At 39.9% G+C, this 22,724-nt stretch overlaps 1 protein-coding gene across 1 annotated transcript in view; it reads right to left on the reverse strand.

The window, feature by feature from the left end:
• The window catches only part of Ipo11 (importin 11), a 178,681-nt gene that overhangs the window by 133,895 nt on the left and 22,062 nt on the right, over window positions 1-22,724 (reverse strand). Inside the window, 7 exon segments of the mRNA NM_001447235.1 lie at window positions 896-1,088; window positions 4,357-4,427; window positions 5,746-5,794; window positions 7,458-7,516; window positions 9,189-9,321; window positions 21,629-21,832; window positions 22,175-22,247. Coding sequence (NP_001434164.1) covers window positions 896-1,088; window positions 4,357-4,427; window positions 5,746-5,794; window positions 7,458-7,516; window positions 9,189-9,321; window positions 21,629-21,832; window positions 22,175-22,247 — 782 coding nt within the window.

Consider the following 22,724-nt stretch of genomic DNA (forward strand, 5'->3'; position numbering starts at 1 on the left):
CTGTCCTTCCCAACTATCTCTTCTTTCCTCTCTCCTTCCCTTCTGACAAGATTTCCTCCCTGGTCTTCACACCTAATAGGAAAGCATATCAAATAACAAAGTGCAATGGTCTGCATATGCTTGGCCCAGGGAGTGGCACTATTAGAAGGTGTGGCCTTGTTGGAGGAAGTGTGTCACTGTGGGGGTGGGCTTGGAGACCCTCCTCTTAACTGCCTGAGGATGCTCAGTCTGTTCCTGGCTTCCTTCAGATGAAGATATAAAACTCTGAGCTCCTCCTGCACCAGGCCTGCCTGGATGCTGCCACGCTCCTGCCTTGATGATAATGGACTGAACCTGTGAACCTGTAAGCCAGCCCCAATTAAATGTCCTTTATAAAACATACTGTGACCATGGTGTCTGTTCTCAGCAATAAAACCTTAACTAAGACACACAGCATACAATTCAGCCTTGTCTACAACTCATCTTCATAAGAAATGAGAGAAAACTTTTTTTTTTCTTTTTCTTTTTTTTTTTTTTTTCCGGAGCTGGGGACAGAACCCAGGGCCTTGCGCTTCCTAGGTAAGCGCTCTACCACTGAGCTAAATCCCCAGCCCGAGAGAAAACTTTTATTCCTTAAATAATACTAAGAACAACAGGAGCTGTAGTAGCTGCTGTGGACTGTAGTTCTTAAACTGTGTAACTTCCAAATCATCGACTGTGCTACAGACAGCTCAGTAAATACAAACGATTCAGCTCTTTAAAAGCCAGTGTCCACAAACTAAATTGTAAACTGTTTCTCATTCCACATACCAGCAAGTTTATTTTTCAGACTAAAATAAATTTCAAGAAAATTATATCAAAATAGTAATTACATCACACTTGGATTAAAATTTTTAAAAAATCAGTGGCGTATTACCTTCAAAATTTTTGGATGGCTTATAAGCATAATTTTTGACAATCATTTTAATAAGATTCATGCACTGGACAATGAACCGCTCAAATGTAACGCCTTCACCGACTTCAGTAAAAACATAGCTTACAGAGAATTCCAGTGACCTCTGAATCAGAGGAGTAAATGAAATGGGGTGCTGATCCAAGAAGTCCAAGAGCTACAAAGAAAAAAACTTGAATGGTATTTTGTACAAAATCATTATAGAATGTATTATTGCAATTATAGGTTTACTAATAAACATTTAACTAGCTGTAAACTTCACGGGAACTCTATGCATCACCAGTTCCACATACACTATAATCTTCTTGGAATATACCAAAAATCAGAGATTTTTCCCAAGCTATGCCTCATAAAAAATGTCTAGTATTCACTTTCTTAAGATTTTATTTTATTTTATGGGTATTTTGCCTGCATGCACAGATGCCTGGTGTGATAGGTCCCCTGGAATTATAAACAGTTGTGAGCTGCCATGAGGGTGCTAGGAATAGAACCTGGGTCCTCTAGAGGACCAGCCAGTGTTCTTAACTGCTAAGCCAACCTCAGAATTCTCTAGTATTTCTAATGCAGGCACCAAAAAGATCCTATCACAGTTAACTTGATAACAAGTAAATATGATATAAAAAAAAATCAAACATATAATGACAGCTGTTCAAAAGAATAATAAGAGGAAATTATTAAAATCAAGACTGCCTTTCCTATGAACCATATTTTGATATATCAAACAGTTACTAAGAGAAATGTCCTCTTCACAGAGCACTGTAGCTAAGGAATCCAAAAGAAGCGACAGAATTAGAATGCTATTACCATGTACGTTCTGGGAAAATAATGTATCTAGACAGCGGTCACCAGCAGTTGTTCATAGGGAGGCAGAGAGGCTGCCCAAGAGCTGAAGAGCTTATCCATCAATCCGACATGCACAGCCAGATGCTGTCTTCTGAGGTGAGGTATCATCGAACACACAATACTATCCAGGAAGTAGTCTTACCATAGAGTCTCCTGAGTCAAATGACCCGACTGTGATCAAGTCTATATCTAACTACAAAAGTGTAAGAAATACAGGAGAAGAAGGATGTGGAGAAAAGGAATATGTTAATGACACATGGGGACAGTAGCGGTCAAATGCTGGAGGAGGGACTGCCACGAGGGCTCAGCAAGTGAAGGTGCTGGTTGCCAAATCTACACAAAATCTACACAGAAAGAGAGAACACTTCTGTTAGTCGCCTACTGATCTCCACCGGTGAGCCACGGCATGTGCAGCCCCACCCCCTACCTCAAATAAATAAATGTAATAAAAAAAAAAAAGATGCTTCATGAAAGTAATTGTTATCTCACCAAACAAACAGAGGCAAAGGATCAGGGTTCAAGTCCTCCTTAGATACATATCAAGTTCAAGGGCATAATAAACTACATGACACTCTGCTGTCCTGGACAGACGGATGGAAGGAAAAGAAGAAGGGAGGACAGATGACAGGCATGCAGGTAGGCCAGCTAAGTGTTATTACTGGAATCCTATCTAGGATTTGCTTTGAGATAATCAGCAAAGGTCAGGAGAAGTGTGAGAGAAAAAGAGACAGAAAAGGAGGTCTTAAATCTCAATCAAGGAACAAGCAAGAGTTCAAGGCCAGTCTGAACAACATGGTAAGTTCCAGGCCAGCCAAGAGTGAGACCCTACCTCAAAAAAAAAAAAAAAAAAAAAAAGAGGACTGACTATGCACTGACATTTGCTGAAGGTGAGGAGCAGTAACTTTATGGGAACTCAGAGGACTCAGCTACTCAATTCCATGTGGGTCAATGTTTTAAATGTTCCAATTTCTGAAGTAGAAAAAAAATAGAAATTATGAATATAAATTTCCTAAGTGAAGTTATTGCTGTAAACTTGTTCTAAAAGTAGAATTATAGAACTAAAAAAATAAGAAACTCGATAGGGTAGTAATAAATATGGTTTCTAAAATACACTGGAGAGATGGTTCAGCAGTTAAGAGCACTGACCGCTCTCCCAGAGGTCCTGAGTTCAATTCCCAGCAACCACACGGTGGCTCACAGCCATCTGTAATGGGATCTGGTGCCCTCTTCTGGCGAGCAGGTGTATATGCAACCAGAGCTTTCATACATTACATAAGTACATTTTTAAAAACTATTTAAGACAGACTGTGTGCATGATGCTGGCTCTCTCTCTCTGTGTGCAAGGCCATTGATGAGTGAGCCCCCAAAGCTCTTCATCAGCCTTTCTACTCTTGATGAAAATGGCCAGTGATGACCACTGCTGGGACCTGTTACTTCCTTCAGGATTACAAAATGACATTACATTATTCCTCTTACATTACCTTTTCAAATACTTTATAAAAAAGAAGTCTCCCTCAGCAATTGCTAGACAGCAGGAACTACGCTGGCAGAGGGGTACTCATGTCAGGGCCATACACTGTCCTTCTGACTAAACTTCATCATCCTTTTCGTTTCCTTTGTGGTAAGAATCTAAATCAAACCAGCCCCAGAAACGCACACATTTAATCCCTGCACTTGGGAAGCAGAGGCAACTGAGTCTTCTACATAGTGATTTCTAGGATTACCTGAGCTACACGGAGACCCTATCTCAAAATAAACAAACAAACAAACAAAGTCAGCTTTATATTGGGTTTTAAAGGTTAAAGTGATTTGGTTTTGATGGCTGATGCTACCTAGAATGTTAGAAATGAAGACAACTGACATTCAAATTTAACCCTAATACTAAAGCATCAATAAAAGAACAAGATACTCTGACCATCTTCAAGTACCCATTTTGTGTGTGCCAACAGTCTCTAATCAGACCTTCTCAAGTGATATCGCACAGTCCTTTTCATTTCTTCCAATCTCCAAACCTCAACTTTCATAAAATATTATATAAACATTGCTTTATCAGGCATTTACATGCATTGTTTAGTACAGTACAACCATAAATTCTATTCAAAAGATGTGGTAGTTGTGATGGCAATCTGATATTCATTGTGAATATACTTTGTAATATTACAGGTTGCTAGCTGCATCTGTCTGGTCCACTTCTGGCTGAACTGCAATTTTCTTTCTTTCTTTCTTTCTTTCTTTCTTTCTTTCTTTTTTTTTTTTTCCTGCTTTTCTCTGGTAAATCTAAGAATAATGAACTTCAGAAAACTCAATTTTTCTAATACTCGTTTTGGTTGATTTTCTTTACCCAGTGCTGATAACATAACCAAAGCTTGTACATGATGGGATGACTTACATAACTATGCCATTGGGTATGTAAATTTAATTACTATATAGAGTCTTAAAGTTTAAAGATACAAAAGAGATTTTAGTTTTCCAAAAACCCAAGTTTCCTTTCATTAAAGCAAAAAGTATTACAAATATATCTCCTTTCTAAATACGAGGGTATACTACACTTGGAAAACAGAAAACAGAAAGAGGAAGCTCACCACTTTAGTGAAAAGGATGATGGTCTTCTCCAGTCTGTCTCGACACACATTATCTGTACCTATACTCCTGCCTGTTAGGAATGAAATGTAAGCTTTTAATAGTCTGTAATTCACCAAACACAGCAAACCTTAAATAAGAGAGTTCACATAAGAAATTCATGGTTGAAATAGCAAGATTTGTTCCTAATAAAACAATATTCAAAGTTACAATGAACAAAATTAATTCTAAAATATAAATTGAACACATTTTAAATAAAGTGATAACAATTTTAGCAAAAAATTACAAATCCCTTTTTAAAGATTCAATCAAGTGCTCACTTCAGCGGCACATATACTAAAGATTCAATCAATTGTATCTGAAGCATTTTCAATACAAAATACCCAAAGAACAATGTATCCTTTATCATTCTGTCACACTTTTCAACAAATTTATTCTAAAACTACTTACTTTTTATACACTCAGAATAATGTCCAGCTGTCCCTGGATTCCTTTTCCCTCAATCTGCCTTGACATTTATCTCATTCACCTAACCTCTACTACCCTCCTGGTGATGACCAGAGCTAAGTAACCTGTTTTTAAACATCAACTACATGATACAAGAAAGTGCCTGGCAACCAGTTCAATTAAGTATTTGCTGAATTTAAAACGACAGGCATAAAGTAATCAACAACCTCTACAAAGGAGACAGATTCAGACAGCAAGTATTTTAATACACACACACACACACACACACACACACACACACAAAGAGTAAGTAAAAGTGCATCTTTACCAAAGGTGTTCACAATCATATATATGGAAGGGACAGGATAACAAGTCACCAATAAAAGTATAACACCAACATATTTTCTTTATAAGACATAGGATTACAAAAAATTACAGAGAGTATCATTTAAGGAAATTAATATTCTAGTGATATTGTAAACCATACTAAAGGAGATAATCTAGAAAAATCTAAATAGCACTTAGAGTATTTATTATGTCTTAAAATTATCGTGCCTAGGGTAGCAGTATTAGTTAAACAAAGTTTAACTAGTTAATTAGTTAAACGAACACACAATGAAGAATTTTAGAAAAGAGTTTCCTCTGGACTCAGGATAAAACAGGTATATGGAGGCAAAACTAAGCCTCTGATATAGCCTCAATATTTACTTACCAAATCCTAGGGTATTAAATTCTAGCCACATATAGGATCTGCTACCTACCAAGCAGACTGTCCAAATGTGATGGAGACAAATCTAAAGATTTACGTGTATAGAGTAGAAGGTATTGATAAGTTAGGAGTAATTCACTAATCTATTAGTCTTCGTTAATCGAAGATATTAATGAGTAATGGATAAACAATAGTGAATGTAGCTCTTCAGTCACACTGCGATCGAAGTACTTACTGCACTCCAGAAACTGTTTTAGACGTTCAAATATTCCATGCAAAAAACCCTAGAAAAGAATATATTTTAAAATGTCTCTATATTCTGTTATAAACATAACCTTGTGCTTTTTGTCAAGGATACTAAAGCATCTAGCACATAGTTTTTATAAAAGTATCTAAGAGAGCTAGATGTGGGCATACATGCCTAGGAGCCCACCACCGTAGACACTGAAGAAGAAGGCTCATGAATACAGCAAACTTAAGCCTTAGCTACGCGTGCTAGGCAAGCGCCATATCACTAAGCTACATTCCCATCCCTTTTTATTGAGATGTGATCTTGCTAAGTTATCCAATCTGGCCGCAAATTTTGCAGTCTTCCAGTCAGAACATAACAAGAAATTGATATTACAGGTATGTGTATCATCCTCAGCAACAACTCCTTATCATAAACAAATCTTCAGCAAGAATATAACAGCTAACCTCTTCAGTATGTTTTAGGAGATCCTTAGGCCCAATTCAACACAATACTTCCCTCAACTCTGTGCAGTCACCAAAACAAAATCCCCACAGAACACACAAACTGAGCTAAACTCATCATGAAAACCAATTTGTATTTAAGTAAAAATTGCACAGCTATATACTTCCACACTGAAGAAAACTATAGATGACTGTATATCAACAGTGAATATATACTACAATGAATGAAAATGGCTTCAATGTTTGGTTCTAAGTTGGTGGAAATGTTTGGATAAGGAGGTATGGCACTGAAGGAGTGTGCCACTGGGCATGGGCTAGAGGTTTTAAAAGGTCATGTCAGTCAGGCCTAGGCAACCCTCCCTCAACTGCGGCCTGCCAGTCAAGATATAAACTCTCATCTACTGCCACTCTAGCGCTGTGCCTGCCTGCCTGCCTGCCTGCCTGCCTGCCTGCCTGCCTGCCTGCCTGCCTGCCTGCCTGCCTGCCTGTATGCATGCATGCATGCTTCCTGTTGCAATGACCACAGACTACCCCTTTGATCCAGTAAACAAAGCCCCAATTAAATGTGTTCTTTATAAGCTGCATTGATTATGGTGTCTCTTCATAGCAACAGAACAGTAACTAAGACAAAAACCTACATGGTCTTGCATAAGGTTGTTTACACACAGTTTGTTGTGATGGTTTGAATGAGAATGGTGAAAGACTAGGAGGTGTGCTCTTGTTGGAAAAGGTGTGCAACAGGGAACCAGATCTAACATTTCAGAAGACAACTGCCATTCCCAGTGTCCTCTTCTGCCAGCAAGCACCTTACATTAACTATATCTAATTATTATTATTCTATTATTATTATATCTATTATTATTCAGCAAGCTTCTTATAAAGATCAAATATTACTGATATGAAGAGAAAAATATCTCACTTCTAAAATATCAGACTTAACTGTTAGAATGTATCAATTAATATTTTAAAGCATTCGAATTCACAGGAGTTCAACTTAAATTGAAATTAATGCTGTCAGTGTACCTGATTAATCGAAAAATATCCTAGGCCCTTTCTTTCCCTAACAGCCACTGTGACAGGGTGAAAACCGACAACTATAGAATTCACTGTAACATACCAAACACACGACACCGCCTAGATGACCACTTAACTAACACTGCTCCAAATCAATGGCAGACAAAAAGTAAGGCAGTCAGAAAAACACCTAACCCTTCCCAAAGGTCACTTGTCGTCATAATTCTTTCTGTTTCTTACCATCACCTCCATATTCTTATGAGGTTCCACAAATCCATTCACAGTTAACTTCCGCAGCACTGAAAAGCAAAAAGTTTCACTTGAACCATACTTTTTCATATTTTATTCTACTATGATCAAAATTAAAATGAATTTTAATAACAAAACTCAGACAAGCTTAAAGGTATCTGTCTCCTCACAGACAATAAAGGCAGGTTACCCACAGTCAATGTTTGTCCTCAATGTAGCTGCACTGGGTATACAACTGTTAGTATCATATATTTTGAAATCGAGAGTAATTCATTCTTAGAAATTTTAAGATACAATTTAAAACTTCAACTCTAGACTATGTGAAAACATAGTGTCTCTCCTAAAACCAATAGAAAATTAAAACTCTTTCCATAACTGGAATAGACTAGAATGCTCAACTGTAAACACCACATCTTATGGTAACTAAAACCTGGGGCACAATGACAATTAAGGTAATAGTTTTTTGAGTCTGAGCTAGATTTAAATCCTTTTTCCAGTACTTATAACTGCATTGCTTAGGGCAGTTTTTCTACATCCACTTTCCTAGTGGAAAATATGGTTACTATATCTGACTTCATAGTTACTAAAGGATTCACTAGTATAATACCTCGAAAACAGCACAATTCCACAACAAGGATGATAGGATAAGACAATCTGGAAGAGGGTAGAACCTAGGGACTCTTGAACAACAGACAACACACAAAGATTGGGCCTCAGCCCAGCTGAAGATAAAATTTAAAGCTACTTTAATAAGTAAGCAGTGCTATCTATATTACTATAGAATATCTATTACATGATGTTCATGAGTCCAAAGACCATCTATTAAAATTAAATTTAGGCTGAGTGTGGTAATGAACATCTTTATGCCAGAACTCAGGAAGTTGAGGAAATTAGATCTCTGTGAGTTCAAGCCCAGCCTGGGCTTCCTACATACTGAGTTCCAGGTCTGTCTATGTTTAAAATAAAGCTCAGAGTATAACTGTCTACAGCCCAACTTCATAAATGTGGGCAGTTCTTTAAAACCATTCACACTTTTGTTCACAGATCTTACCAAGTTTGGAAGTTGTGCATACACAGTCTAGTCAGTTCATGTAAGTGATGTACTAGGTAGGAATGTACCAAGACAGCATAGTGAGAGTCCAAGGTATAGTGCTGAATAAATCAGGGTTAGGAAGAGGACTGCACAGGAGTGATGATAATTGAACAGATGAGTGAGTCAGAAGGTTAAGGAACAACAGGCTTTACTCAGTAAGGTCAGTAACTTGGTTTATGTTAGGTAAAATGGAAATGATGCTACAAAAATGCTTGCAAGCACACTATGGGAAAGCATGGGCCAAAGTAGCATCCCTACTCCCACCTCCTAAATTAGGGTGAGCCTGAGGCACAAACATTCAAGACACCATTCAACCAAGCATGAAGGACTGGAGCATTAACAGGACAATGGTAACAGTAGAGCCCAGAATGAGAAACGCAAGGCAAGGTAGAGGCACATGAAAGAAGCGTGGTCACAGGCCTGAAACCACACTGACATAACTCATCCACTGAAAAGGACTTGATATTCTGACATTTCTTACAAAACAAAAAGATCTCTAGCTCTTGTCTTACAGAGAAATCAACCCATTTTCCCAAGTGCAACTGAGAAAGAAATCTGTCCAGAGCAACTACTCGACAACTGTTCTAAGCACGGCATTCCAAAGATGAGCAGATCCAGTTTAACAGTACCTTTTAACGACAGCAGTGTTCGCTCTAGTGAACTCAGAACTGCAGCCTCATTGCCAGAAGAAACCTGCTGTAGGAATGTGTCCGTATGATGGTTCCACAGAGAACAGGCAAAATTATAAATTCCAGAAGCTAACTGCAAGAAAATGCACCAAATCTGTATATGTTACAAGCTTTAATAATAAATTACAACTACCAAACAATAACGCATTATGGTCTTATAATGAAAACCTTACCTTCAGTGAAGATTTTCAAGAATTAAAAAAATATGGTCATACTTGAAAGATTTTTAACATAGTAATGGTTATAGTGTACACTGGTTACTTTAAACACACACATACACACAGGGGCACATTCCTAAAGAATGTCTCTTGACACTCAGCAGTTAAGACCACTGACTGTTCTCCTACAGATCCTGGGTTCAATTCCCAGCAACCACTTGAAGGATCTGATGCCTTTTTCTAATGTGTCTGAAGGCAGTAACAGTGCACTCATACATAAAATAAATCTTCCAAAAAAGGAGAAACGAATTAGTCACATATCAATATTTACCCCAATGGTATCTATATTTACAGCCTAGTGTTTAGTTTTGTTGCTCTCTGTATTCACTAATGAGTCGAAAGTACAGAAAATCTATCATTTCTGTACATCACTCGGTATGTTACACATACTGATGTGCTGAACTGTAAAGTTAGTTAGACTCCTGTGTTCCTCCTCCAGGTCTGTTCATGGTGTTTATGTATTGAAAGCTAGAACTATACAAACCACATGGTTTTCAGAGTATAGCTCTAACCTGGAACAATGTTTAAAAGCTGACCAATGGCCTGGGAAATGGCTCACTTACACAGCACCTGCCTTTTGTGCTTGGATCCTGGTGCCCATCTCGGCACAAAGAGGAAGGGGAAGGACAGAAGGACATGCCCGACCCTATGCTTCTCAGGAATCGAGGAAGCTCTGCCTCCTGATATGACACTCTGAAGCATAAACTAGTACTCTGTTCAACTTTTCCCATGTACAGACACAGTAGTGGCAAATGACTATAATCCCAGCATTTCAGAGGCTGAGGCAGGAGGATTATCAAGAATTTTAGGTCAGTCCCAGATAGCTTAAAACAACAAAAGAAAAGTAATGCACAAATATAAATTGAAATAAGTTCAAATAGCCACAGGACCTTTACCTCAGTACTCTCCATTACCATGTATGTTAAACTCACTGAAAAATGAAGGAAAAAAAGCAATAAGCATTCTTTAGTTCCTCGAAATAAAATGACAACCCCGCCTGGTATGGTGGCGTTACACCCTAACATCAGTGGCAGGGAGTCTGAGGCAAGAGGATCACAGGCCCACCTGCACAGTATACACTGAAATCCCAAAACAAACAGAAGAATCCTAACTTAAAACAAGATTAAACTAGGCAAATTGAGACACACTTGTAATTTCAGTACTCATAGACTAAGGAAGAAGAATCTGACATTTACCGCCAGACTGAGCTACACAGTAAGACCCTGTCCTTAATAAACAGACTAACATATAATCAAGCTTGAAAAGAAGAGTTAATCACATAGAAAGTGGCATTTCCTCAGGAAGGCAAATATTAAGGAAAAATCAGCCACCCTGAACAACCAGTACATTTTAAAATCATGTCAAAATGTCAAAGTGTTTTATAAGAATGGCAGCAAAAGAACAAGATGATCTTTACTATTATAATTTTTAAGCAAAAGTTCTGGTGGCAATGATATGGTTGTTTGAATAGGAATGGCTCCCCTTAGGCTCTTATAAAATGCTGTCACCAGAGAATGGCATCATTAGCAGGTGTGGCCTTGTGGAAGGAAGTGTGTCATTTGGGAGGTGGGCTTTGAGGCTTCAAATGTTCAATCCAGACTCGCCATTCGCACCCCACCCCCGTGCCTGTCTCTGTCTCTGTCTCCCTCTGTCTGTCTGTCTGTCTATTCACCCCCGTTGCCTGCTAATCCAGATGTACAACTCTCAGACCCTTATCCAGCACCATGTCTCCCTAAGTACTGCTATGTTTCCTGATCTCTGAACCTGTAAGCCAGTCCCAATTCGGTATTTTCCTTTGTTAAGAGTTGTTGCAGTCACGTGTCTCTTCTCAGTAATGCAAAGCCTAACTGAGACACAGGAGAATATTTTACTTTACCAAAATCTGCTATCTGCACACAGAGTGAAAATTACACTAAATATGAGTTTCTCCACTCACTCCCCAAAGAAGAACTACTACAAAAACATCTCTAAGTACCCTAATCAAAAGATTAGGATAAAAGGACCATTTCCTTCATGGTAGAATCAAAGTCATTAAAATAATATTTTGCTTGTTCCACAAAATCCTTTACATTTAAAACCTGAATCTAAAAACATGTGTAAGAAAGTCTGGTAATTCAGGCAAGCAAAAGAATGATTAGGGGGCTGGAGGAATGGTTCAGTGGGTAAGAGCACTGACTGTTCTTCCAGAGGTCCTGAGTTCAAATCCCAGAAACCACATGGTGGCTCACAACCATCTGTAATGGGATCTGATGCCCTCTTCTGGTGTGTCTGAAGAGAGCGACAGTGTGCTCATATACATAAAATAAATAAATAATTCTTAAAAAAAATAGAAAAGAGAAAAGAATGGCTAGCTTGGGGGAAGAGGGAATTCAAATCAAGTCTCAGTTACACAATAAGTTTGAGGAGGCCTAGGTATCAAAAAACAGAAGAGAGTTTATAAGATGGCTCAACAAGTTGGATCCCCAGAACCCACATAAAGTACAAAAAGAGAAAAATCAACACCACAGTGTTATCCTCTCATGTCTGAACACATCATGTACAAATATACAATAATAAAAACGTAACACACCACTGTCCAGGTGTAACGAGATAGACATGGTTAATGCCAGCAACTGGGAGGCAGAGGCAGGCGAATCTCTGGGAGTTCAAAGCCAGCCTGGTCTATATAATGAGTTCCAAGGCAGCCAGGGTTACAGAGAGACCCTGTCTCAAAAAAAAAAAAAAAAAAGTAACAAATATTAAATGAGTAGGATGTAGCACTCCTGTAATACTAGAGAGGTAAAGGCAGGAAGATCAGTTGTTTGAGGCCACCCTAGACTACACAAAACTGTGTCCAGTGGGCAAAATTGAGCACTCTCATGATCCTAGGTAACTGGGAAGCTAAGATTGGAAAATCCTGAGTTCCAAGCCAATCTGGGCAACACAGAGATACTATCTCAAAAATCTAAAGGATAGATATAGATATAGGCTAGAGAGATAGCTCAGTGGTTAAGAGCACTGGCTGCTCTTTCAGAGGACCTGAGTTCAATTCCCAGTAACCACTTGGTGGCTCACAACCATCTGTAATGGGATCTGATGTCCTGTTCTGGTGTACATGCAGAGAGCACTCATATACATAAAACACAACACAAAAAAAGATATAGATACTAATGACAAAGGTCTTAATCTATTACTTCTTTTTTCTTCGCATTTTGTCGTCTTTGTAGTTTTCACCTTTTCTGATCCTATGAAGTATCCTTATTTTAATAAAAGCTCTTATTATCTTAATAAGAGAAGTATGTAACTGATATATCTTGCATACGGTGTTTCTGAATGAGGGCAGTATACCACTTTATATAGAAACAAATAAACAGCATGAAAATATTTTCCTTAATTAATGCTCTTTGCTTCTTAGTCCAGATCTGCAGCAGAACGCCTGAGTAAAGACATCGGACATGTACTAAGGCTCCAGGGTAAGAGCTTTCAGATACACCACTGCTACACAAACAAACGACTGCAATGCACAAGCAATCACATCAGCCTTTGACACATACCTCCTCCTTGATTAAACTTTACTCAGCCTCTCCTAAATCCCTTTCCTCATTAGGTGTGGATGTTTAGACTTCCTGGTCTGCCTCTGCATGAACAGTTTAAGAAACCTCTTCTGAGAATGGAATAGTCAGACAAGACTCACCCCAATCCCGCCCCCGGACATCTTGATCATTCTCAGTATCTGTTTCGGTTCCTTACCTCAGTCCCCAGACAGTGTCTCATCGCACTGGCCTGCCTTCAGAAGCAGAATTCTGTTAGGTCACTCTAAACAGAAGCTGTCCCTCACCCTCACCTGGCTGTTCCCTCTGAGTAACCTCCCACAGGTCCTCCTGACCCCTTGACTGTAACTCCCACTTTTCTGACATTCAGCACCATACCTGATCTCTCTTCCCAACTGCAAATCCTCCTCTGGAAGCCCCTTTAACAAGTATTTCAACAACTGTTTAGTCCTACTGTAAAACAAGGAAAGACAGATTTAAAGAAAGAAACCACTGTCCACTGTCATATATACACAGCAATATAACCATCATCTGCTCCAGAAGCCATCAACTGAACCTGCTCACAAAAAGTTCACATGGAAAAAGACTAAGTAATGAAGTCAACCAAGTAAGAGGAACACAAATATTTTTCCTACATTTTCTCTAAAGCACATGGCAGAAGTATGTTCAGTAACACTCTACACAAATAAGCTATGTGATAAGCACTCCTGAGAACTGATTTTCCCAAACCGTAAGTGGTGGATTTTCTATTTCTAACCAGAAGATAGAGTGCCACCAACTGACAGCTTGGTGACTTCAGCTGAGAAGGACACACTTACTCTTTCCAATAGACAAAGCAAGTCATTAAAGTAAGTTTAACTTGTCTTACCCTTTCAAGTATTCTTAGATACTAAGGTCCACTGTCCTCACAATTCCAACTAGGAAAAGGTAGCAATAAAATATTAAAACTGTGGAACTTATAACCACGCAACAAACTGTAGGAACCCAGACTCCTGAAACTAATCGGCAAGAAGCAGTCAGCAGCACAGAAAAGCTGGGCACAAAACATGGCAGACAAACAACAAGAACAGAACAGAAGAGAGTGACAGTCTTCTACATTATTTAAACAAAAGAGAATGGCAGTCTTCTACATTATTTAAAAGATTTAAGAGATAAAGCTCACCTCCTCACTCAAAGAAATGCTGTGTAAAAATATCTTTGAAAAGAACTGGAGAATAATCAGATAAGACAGGAATATTAAGTCATTTTTGTTTTTTACTTTCCTCAGATGTGACACATTAAAGAACACATTTTTATAGATAGATAGAGATGGATGGACAGACAGACGGACGGATGGACGAATGGACAGACGGACACAGACACTGCTGCAGCCTGTGTTGGGCTGGGCCAGCTCTCCTGTGCTCACAGTGCTGGCTCCCATCAGGGCCAGCTCCGCTTTGTTGCCCAGGAGAGGTACAGGGCCCATTTTCCCAAGGGCTAGAGCCAGTGAGGAAGCAGGACTAGGTCTCCTGCTCTCATGCCAAAACAGTTAGAGCAGCTTACGCTGCACAGTCTTCACAGCAGTCTTCCCGCACAGCTATCTGTACCTCATCCCACCAGACCAGATCCCATCCTAGCACCTCCTTCCTTCCTACCTTCCTTCCTACCTACCTGCCTGCCTACATACATACCTGTGTTTCCAGGCTGGGCTAATCTAGTTCACAATGAGAGGTGCTTTCTCCTAGATATGTTTAGCACTATATAATCTAAAGAGGCTGTTTCCATGAAATTTTGCTTTATAATTTTGTTGTTTTTTTTTTTTCCTTATTAAGGACATTTACTTGGGGATGGCTTAAAGGTTTTGAGTTTCAGTCCATTATCATCATGTTAGGAAGCAAAGCAGCATCCAGGCAGGGATGGTTATAAAGGAGCTGAGAGTTCTCATTCCAAAGACAAACAGTTTTGTTAGTTTTTTGAAGATGAGGTTTTATTACATGGTTTAGCTGACTTGGAACTGGAAAAGACATCAGTTTGGCCTCAAACTCACAGAGATCCACCTGCCTCTGCCTCTCACGGGTGCTGAGATTAAAGGTATATGCCACAATACCCACCTTAAATACTGTCATTTCTAAGAACAGGACTCTTCTTCCATTGTTTTTTGGGGTGCTTTGTTTTTACAGTGCTGGGAACTGAATCCAGACCCTTGTGCTCTTCCTAGGCAGGGAAGCATGCCATCACTAACTGTATACTCAGACTAATATTCACTAAACAGTCACTAAGCACCAACCACCATGTGCAGAACTGCAGCAATAAAAGTAGCAGCGATGGAAGACAGTTAGGGGAACATTTAGCATTAGATGCTAGGCAGACCTGTAACACAGGAGATAGGGAAAGGAATGAAACAACACTAAACAAAGCCAACCATAACACTGAAGAGACTTCCCAGGCTAAAACAAATACCTGCAAACAAAATCAACAAATAAGACTACACCTATTAAGAGCCCAAGTAATTCATACTTTTATTGCTGAGTAAACTTTAAGAAAGGTTAACTGTATCCCAGAAGTTCTACATATTTGACATTGAAAGACAGAGTAGATCATTTCTTTAACCCTGATTCCTAGAAATGGAGCAAAACAACTGGAAGTGGTGGTGCAGCCTTTAACCTCAGCACTTGGAAAGCGGAGACAGGTGACTCTCTGGGGACCTGAGCATCCCTATGTACATAGTGAGGTCCAGACCAATCATGGCTACATCAAAAAAAGAAGAATCCGAGTAAGGCAGATGGCTCAGCAATTAAGCAAACATGTTCTTGAAGACGACCAAGGTTCAATTTCCAGAACCCACATGGTGGTTCACAGCCATCTGTTATCTATAGTTCCAGGGGATTTGATGCTCAATTCTGAATTCTAAGGGCATCAGTAACACATATGGTGCATGCATACACACACACACACACACACACACACACACACACACACACACACACGCACACGCACACGCACACACGTAGGCAAAACATTTATACACAGACACTGAAAATAAGTCTTTAAAAATAGTTTTAAAATAAAACAACTGAAATCAAGCTAACGTAATAAAAAACAGCAAAGCAACCCCATGACTATCAAAAAGAATTTTTTATTCAACATTCTTAGAAGATAAGACAGCATTGTTTTTAATTTCTTATTCTTTTTGTCACATCACGCACCCCAGTCTCACTCATCTCCCTGTCACTTCATATCTCCCCTTTGCCCTTGCAACCTCCTCCCCAAAATATAACACACACACACACACACACACACACACACACACACACACACACACCCCGCCATCAGGGCCAGCTCTACTGTGCCGCTTGGGCAAGGTACAGGGCCTGTTTTCCAAGTGCTGCCAGCAGTGAGTGATGGATAGGGCCATCACTCCAGAGAGAAGCATCCAGTAAGGGACAGGGCCGGTTCTGCACAGCCCCTGGACATTGAGGTGGTCCCAGGGGCTGCTCCCACCAAGGCCATCCTCAAGTTCTCTAGTGGTAATACAAGTCATAGACATCGACACTGACCCCTGCCACTTCATAGTCACAGACTCAGACATGGCCCTGAGTGACAGCTAGGGCAGAGGCCAGGTGGCAGGGCTGGCCATTCACAACAGCCTACCCTCTCCACTCCTGAGTCTCCAGTCCCACAATCAAGCTGCTTCCTTTCTCTTTCTCTCCCATCTGTCCACCACACACTTGCACATTGTGGTGGCCCCAGGTTCAGGCTGGCCACACAGCTAGCAGGTCCCTGGTGACATCCTCCATCCATGCTGCTATGTATCACGTCATCACGCAGATGTCTTCAGCCTGCCTGCCTGCCTGCCTGCCTGTGCCATTCACTGAAGGGGCACATCTGTGGGTAGCATGGTGGTCCGCAGGTCTCTGTCAGTCTTCCTCTTTCTGAGCTGCCTTTGATGGGTTTGACTTGATTTGATTTTTGTGAGTCCTAGGCATGAAACAGCCTTGGCTACAAAGCCAGGCATCAAGCTAGGATGACAAAGGCCTGTGTCTGCTCTGCCCTGACTGAGAGAAGAGCAGCAACACCAACCAGGTATCCATCTGCCCATTGCCCGGTAAGACAGGTTATTTACACCAACAACGTTAAAAGAAAGACAATAAAGTGACATTCCAGCTTACGCTTTGGGCATGTAAGAATTACTATCTAGAAAGACAAGCATGGTGTGACTTGCATGAGATCCTAGCACATAATTGGAAGACAAGGACAAGAACATGAGTGCGAGCCAGTCTGGGCTGCTTCAGACAGGAAAGGGAAGAGGAGGAAGAAGGAGCAGCAGACAGGAAGGGGAAAGAAAAGAAGAAAAGAGAAGAAAAATACTATGACCCAAGATTTGGAAGCTACAACCTCAAGAGTAAGGATCTCAAAAGAGTGGCTCTGAAACTCCTCATCTGTTACCCAGAGACTGAAACCTAATGTGGATTTGTTGTTGTTCCTCTTTGCTTTACTCTGTTGCTATGTTATCTAGAGTAGTTGTCCTAGACAAGCGAATCTTTGCCCTCAGTCAAAATGTAGCTGAGACTATGTATACACACTGCTGCATCTGTCAAAACTAATGTACTGAACATGAGAGAGAGCCCAAAGATACACATGTCTCTTCCCCCCATTTCCCTAAACTGCCCTCCAACCAGAGCACTACACTGTGCACAGGGCAACAAGTAAGCTAGCCTTCTGTGAAAGAAGAAAGCTTTACAAAGACTCCCTTCTCTGGCTCCCCATTGAACTGTCTATGTTCCGTATGCCAGCTCTTCAATTATTCCTCCCCATGTCCGTTAGGTGTCTTCTGCAGAGATAGACAGCGCTTAGAATTTGTCAGGTGTTCTGGCTTTAGCTGTGCCAGAATATCCTTTATTTTAAAAAAAAAAGGAGGAAAAAGAAAGTATAGATACATGTGCATATACCTCTGCACAGGAGCTTAAGCATGAGGAAGGTAGCTGTCAGAAGGAAGCAAGCATGGAGAAGGCTGCTTAAGAACATGCTAAATGAAGAAGCAGAAGAAACCCTCCAAACCTGCAAGGGAAAGACCACTCACTGGGAAAGCCCGAGGGACAGAATACAGTAAGAGAAGGAAACAGAGTCGCACAAAACAAGCTATTTCCTATAAATACCTTAGTTTTCTGAGTACTATCATAAACTTTCTACTTATGCACATTTTTCATAACTACCAAATGTGAGCAAGACCAAAACAAACACCTTCAAATTCAGCAGTCTTACATGGTACAGTCCAAAGTGTCACCGTAAGCAGTATGGAGAAGGTGACACCTGGTAAAAGACTGCCACCGGACACAGTTTGGACGGAGTGTGCTGGGTGGGCTCGGGTGTGTCAATGCCCTGAACTAGCCAGGTGTGGCAGGCAACCCCAGCACTTGAGAGGTGGAGGCACAAAGATCAGCAATCCTGTCTTCCTCAGCTACATAGCAAGTTTGAGGCCAGCCTGTACCATAAGAAACCCTGTCTTGGGGTTGGGGATTTAGCTCAGTGGTAGGGTGCTTGCCTAGCAAGCGCAAGACCCTGGGTTCGGTCCCCAGCTCCGAAAAAAAAGAAAAGAAAAGAAAAAAAAAAAAAAAAAAGAAACCCTGTCTTAAAACAAAAATTAAAAACTGGAGACTGGAGAGATAGGTCAGCAGTTACGAGCACTGACTGATCTTCCAGAGGATCCAGGCTTAACTCCTAGCACCCACAAAACAACTCACAACTGCCTGTAATTCCAGTTCCAGGTGTAAAATCTTCACACAAACACGCATACAGGCAAAACACCAATGCACATAAAAATATTTAACCCTGAGATTTCACCTCACACCAGTGAGAATGGCTAAGATCAAAAACTCAGGTGACAGCAGATGCTGGCGAGGATGTGGAGAAAGAGGAACACTCCTCCATTGTTGGTGGGATTGCAGACTGGTACAACCATTCTGGAAATCAGTCTGGAGAATCCTCAGAAAATTGGACATTGAACTGCCTGAGGATCCAGCTATACCTCTCTTGGGCATATACCCAAAAGGTGTTCCAACATACAAGAAAGACACGTGCTCCACTATGTTCATAGCAGCCTTATTTATAATAGCCCGAAGCTGGAAAGAACCCAGATGCCCTTCAACAGAGGAATGGATACAGAAAATGTGGTACATCTAAACAATGGAATATTACTCAGCTATCAAAAACAACGAGTTTATGAAATTCGTAGGCAAATGGTTGGAACTGGAAAATATCATTCTGAGTGAGCTAACCCAATCACAGAAAGACATACATGGTATGCACTCATTGATAAGTGGCTATTAGCCCAAATGCTTGAATTACCCTAGATGCCTAGAACAAATGAAACTCAAGACGGATGATCAAAATGTGAATGTTTCACACCTTCTTTAAAAGGGGAACAAGAATACCCTTGGCAGGGAAGAGAGAGGCAAAGATTAAAACAGAGACTGAAGGAACACCCATTCAGAGCCTGCCCCACATGGGGCCCATACATATACAGCCACCCAATTAGACAAGATGGATGAAGCAAAGAAGTGCAGACCGACAGGAGCCGGATGTAGATCGCTCCTGAGAGACACAGCCAGAATACAGCAAATACAGAGGCGAATGCCAGCAGCAAACCACTGAACTGAGAATAGGACCCCCGTTGAAGGAATCAGAGAAAGAACTGGAAGAGCTTGAAGGGGCTCGAGACCCCATATGTACAACAATGCCAAGCAACCAGAGCTTCCACGGACTAAGCCACTACCTAAAGACTATACATGGACTGACCTTGGACTCTGACCTCATAGGTAGCAATGAATATCCTAGTAAGAGCACCAGTGGAAGGGGAAGCCCTGGGTCCTGCTAAGACTGAACCCCCAGTGAACTAGACTGTTGGGGGGAGGGAGGCAATGGGGGGAGGGTTGGGAGGGGAACACCCATAAGGAAGGGGAGGGGGGAAGGGGATGTTTGCCCGGAAACCAAAGAATTATTATTAAGTATTAAATAAATTTAAAAAAAAATATATACACAGGTGAAAAAAAAATCACTAGTTTTAGTATCAGAGGCTCAAAGTCAAATATTAAAGCCAACCATTTAATGTGTTCATAGCTCTCCAGTAAGGCCGTGATAATGTTTGAAAAGTCTGAAATGAACTTAACATTTTTAAGTGAAAGTATTATGATATTTTTCTAGTTTTTAAAATGTAATAAGTGAGGCCTCTTCCACAGACACACAAAAGGCATCATCATAGTACAATTTAGCATTGCGAAAGAAAGATCATTCCAGATTAGTCTCATTTATCAAAACCTTACCGAGGTACAATTTGCATTTCAGAAAATTCAACCCTCTCATCTGGTATGGCAGCAAATGATTATAATACCAGTATCCAGGAAAAGAAGTCAGGAAAATCAGTTCAAGGCCAGCCTCTGCTACATTGTGATTTTGAAAAGTCAATCTGCACTTCTCAAGACCTTGTCTCAAAATAAACAAAGCTTAAAAAGATAACTCATCCTAAGTGATCAGATTTTAAGTGCATTTATTGAACTACATGATGATCATCATGATTAAACTTTTTACTAAGACACTCTTTGCCCACTTAAAGAAAACCTCATTTCCAGGGGCTGAGGATTTAGCTCAGTGGTAGAGCGCTTACCTAGGAAGCGCAAGGCCCTGGGTTCGGTCCCCAGCTCCAAAAAAAAGAACCAAAAAAAAAAAAAAAAAGAAAGAAAAAGAAAACCTCATTTCCATATTTAGCCTAAGACAGCTGCTAATTTTTGTGCTCCAATAGATTTTTCATTCTAGACATCTTATATAAACTTAATAAACAATATGTTCTCTTGTGTCAAAAAAAAAAAAAAAAGATAAAAATTTGATCTATAGCTGGTGGTCCTATTTTGTAAAGCCTTGGAACTTTAGGGACTGTGGCCACTAGCAAAATTAATAGGGTGAAGACTAGGGGTTGGGGATTTAGCTCAGTGGTAGAGCCCTTGCCTAGGAAGCGCAAGGCCCTGGGTTCGGTCCCCAGCTCCGAAAAAAAGAACCAAAAATAAATAAATAAATAAATAAATAAATAAATAAATAAATAAATAAATAAAAATAAAATAAATAGGGTGAAGACTAGTCTGAGCTCTCACCTTCCTGATCCACCAAGATTTGAAAAGCCTTTACCAATATGTCTGCCAACATCAACTTGGCCTTCCCCGCCATGATGGACTGAGAGCAGGAACCAAATAAACTCCTCCCCTAAGTTCTTTCTGCTTAGCATCATCACTAGGACAAAGGGAGCTAATATAATCTTTCATTTCGACCTCTACTTTACATCCATCAACTATCTAAACATGCCAATCCTACTTCCTAGTTTTAGTACTGTACCTGCCTAATTTTAACACTATACCTTTCCCACGGCTTTCATGAAGAGATCTGTTATCACATCTCAGCTACACTAACAATCTCAAACCAATTTCAAAGTGTTTCCTAACACAAGCATCCTCACTGACATCTAAGTGAGCTTTCCATACATATCACTGCAGTCCAGATTAGAAAGATTTCAAAATCATTCCAAAAATATTAATACAAGAAAAATTATAGTCATTTTATACAAGTATCATTATTTTCATAATCAAATGGAATCATGCTAAATACTCACATCATAAAATAGCTTTCTGTCAGCAGCCAGGCGTTTGGACGCCAGTGTCTTGGTAACATGGTAGAAGGTAAGCAAAGCTCTGTGCTGTCGAAGATCATCTTGGACTTTAACAGACTCTACGAGAGTGGGGATGAGCTCGGGCCACTGCCTAGGGCAGTCTAACCGAGCCACCTTCGCAATCAGCACTGCAATCTGGGTTGCAATCTAAAGAGAGAAGAAAGAAATCACGAGAAATAACTATGAAATCAAAGCAAGGGATAAATAATATACTCATGTTTTGAAATTACCTCTGAGGAATTAACTATGTTGAACAAATATTATTAGAATTATACTAAATGACTTAATGCAGTTGTCCTCAAGGTATAGTCTATACATTCTAAGAGCTAGCAAATTTCTAATTACTCATCGGTTTGGTTTGAGTCTTCATTTTTTTTTTTTTTTTAAATCTTCGTTGGATTTTTTTGGTAGGGGCAGGGACCTAACATGTAACTCAGAATGGTCTCAAGCGCGCCACTCAGCTTTCACCTTTTTTATTTCGTCACTGACCTGGTTTATTGGTTCATTAAAGTTGGTGATGAGTCCTGCTCGCAATGTTGACTTTTCTTCTTCTGAGAGAGCACTGTAAAAAAGTAAAATTATTATGCAAGAGAATGCTACCCAGTAGCAAGGAAGTCAAGAACTGCTATGAATTTTAACAATAAAACACCATTAAATACACAATTATCTGCTTAGTTTTGAAAAGAATCGTTGCCATTTTTTAAATGCTGGCATACATCAAGTGAGAAGCCTAAAGCTCCTTCACAAACAAATAAACAGAAAACACAATACAGAAATCCAGAAAATAAAATAAATCCACAGTAATAATGCAATATGCCGATGCTCACCTTTACGAATGTAAAAACAGTTTTCTACAAAAAAAGATATAGACTTATGGTTTCTTTTATAACTCTTCCTATAAAATTTTACCCATAGGAACTGGAGATGATTCAGTGGCTAAAGCATTGCCTGCTTTTCCATAGAACCAGTTTAATTCCCACAACCCACACAATAGCTTCTAGGCATCTGTTATCCAGCTGCATGAGATATGAAACCTTCT

Source organism: Rattus norvegicus, chromosome 2 (assembly GCF_021556685.1).
Source record: "Rattus norvegicus strain SHRSP/BbbUtx chromosome 2, alternate assembly SHRSP_T2T, whole genome shotgun sequence".
Classification (NCBI taxonomy): domain Eukaryota; kingdom Metazoa; phylum Chordata; class Mammalia; order Rodentia; family Muridae; genus Rattus; species Rattus norvegicus.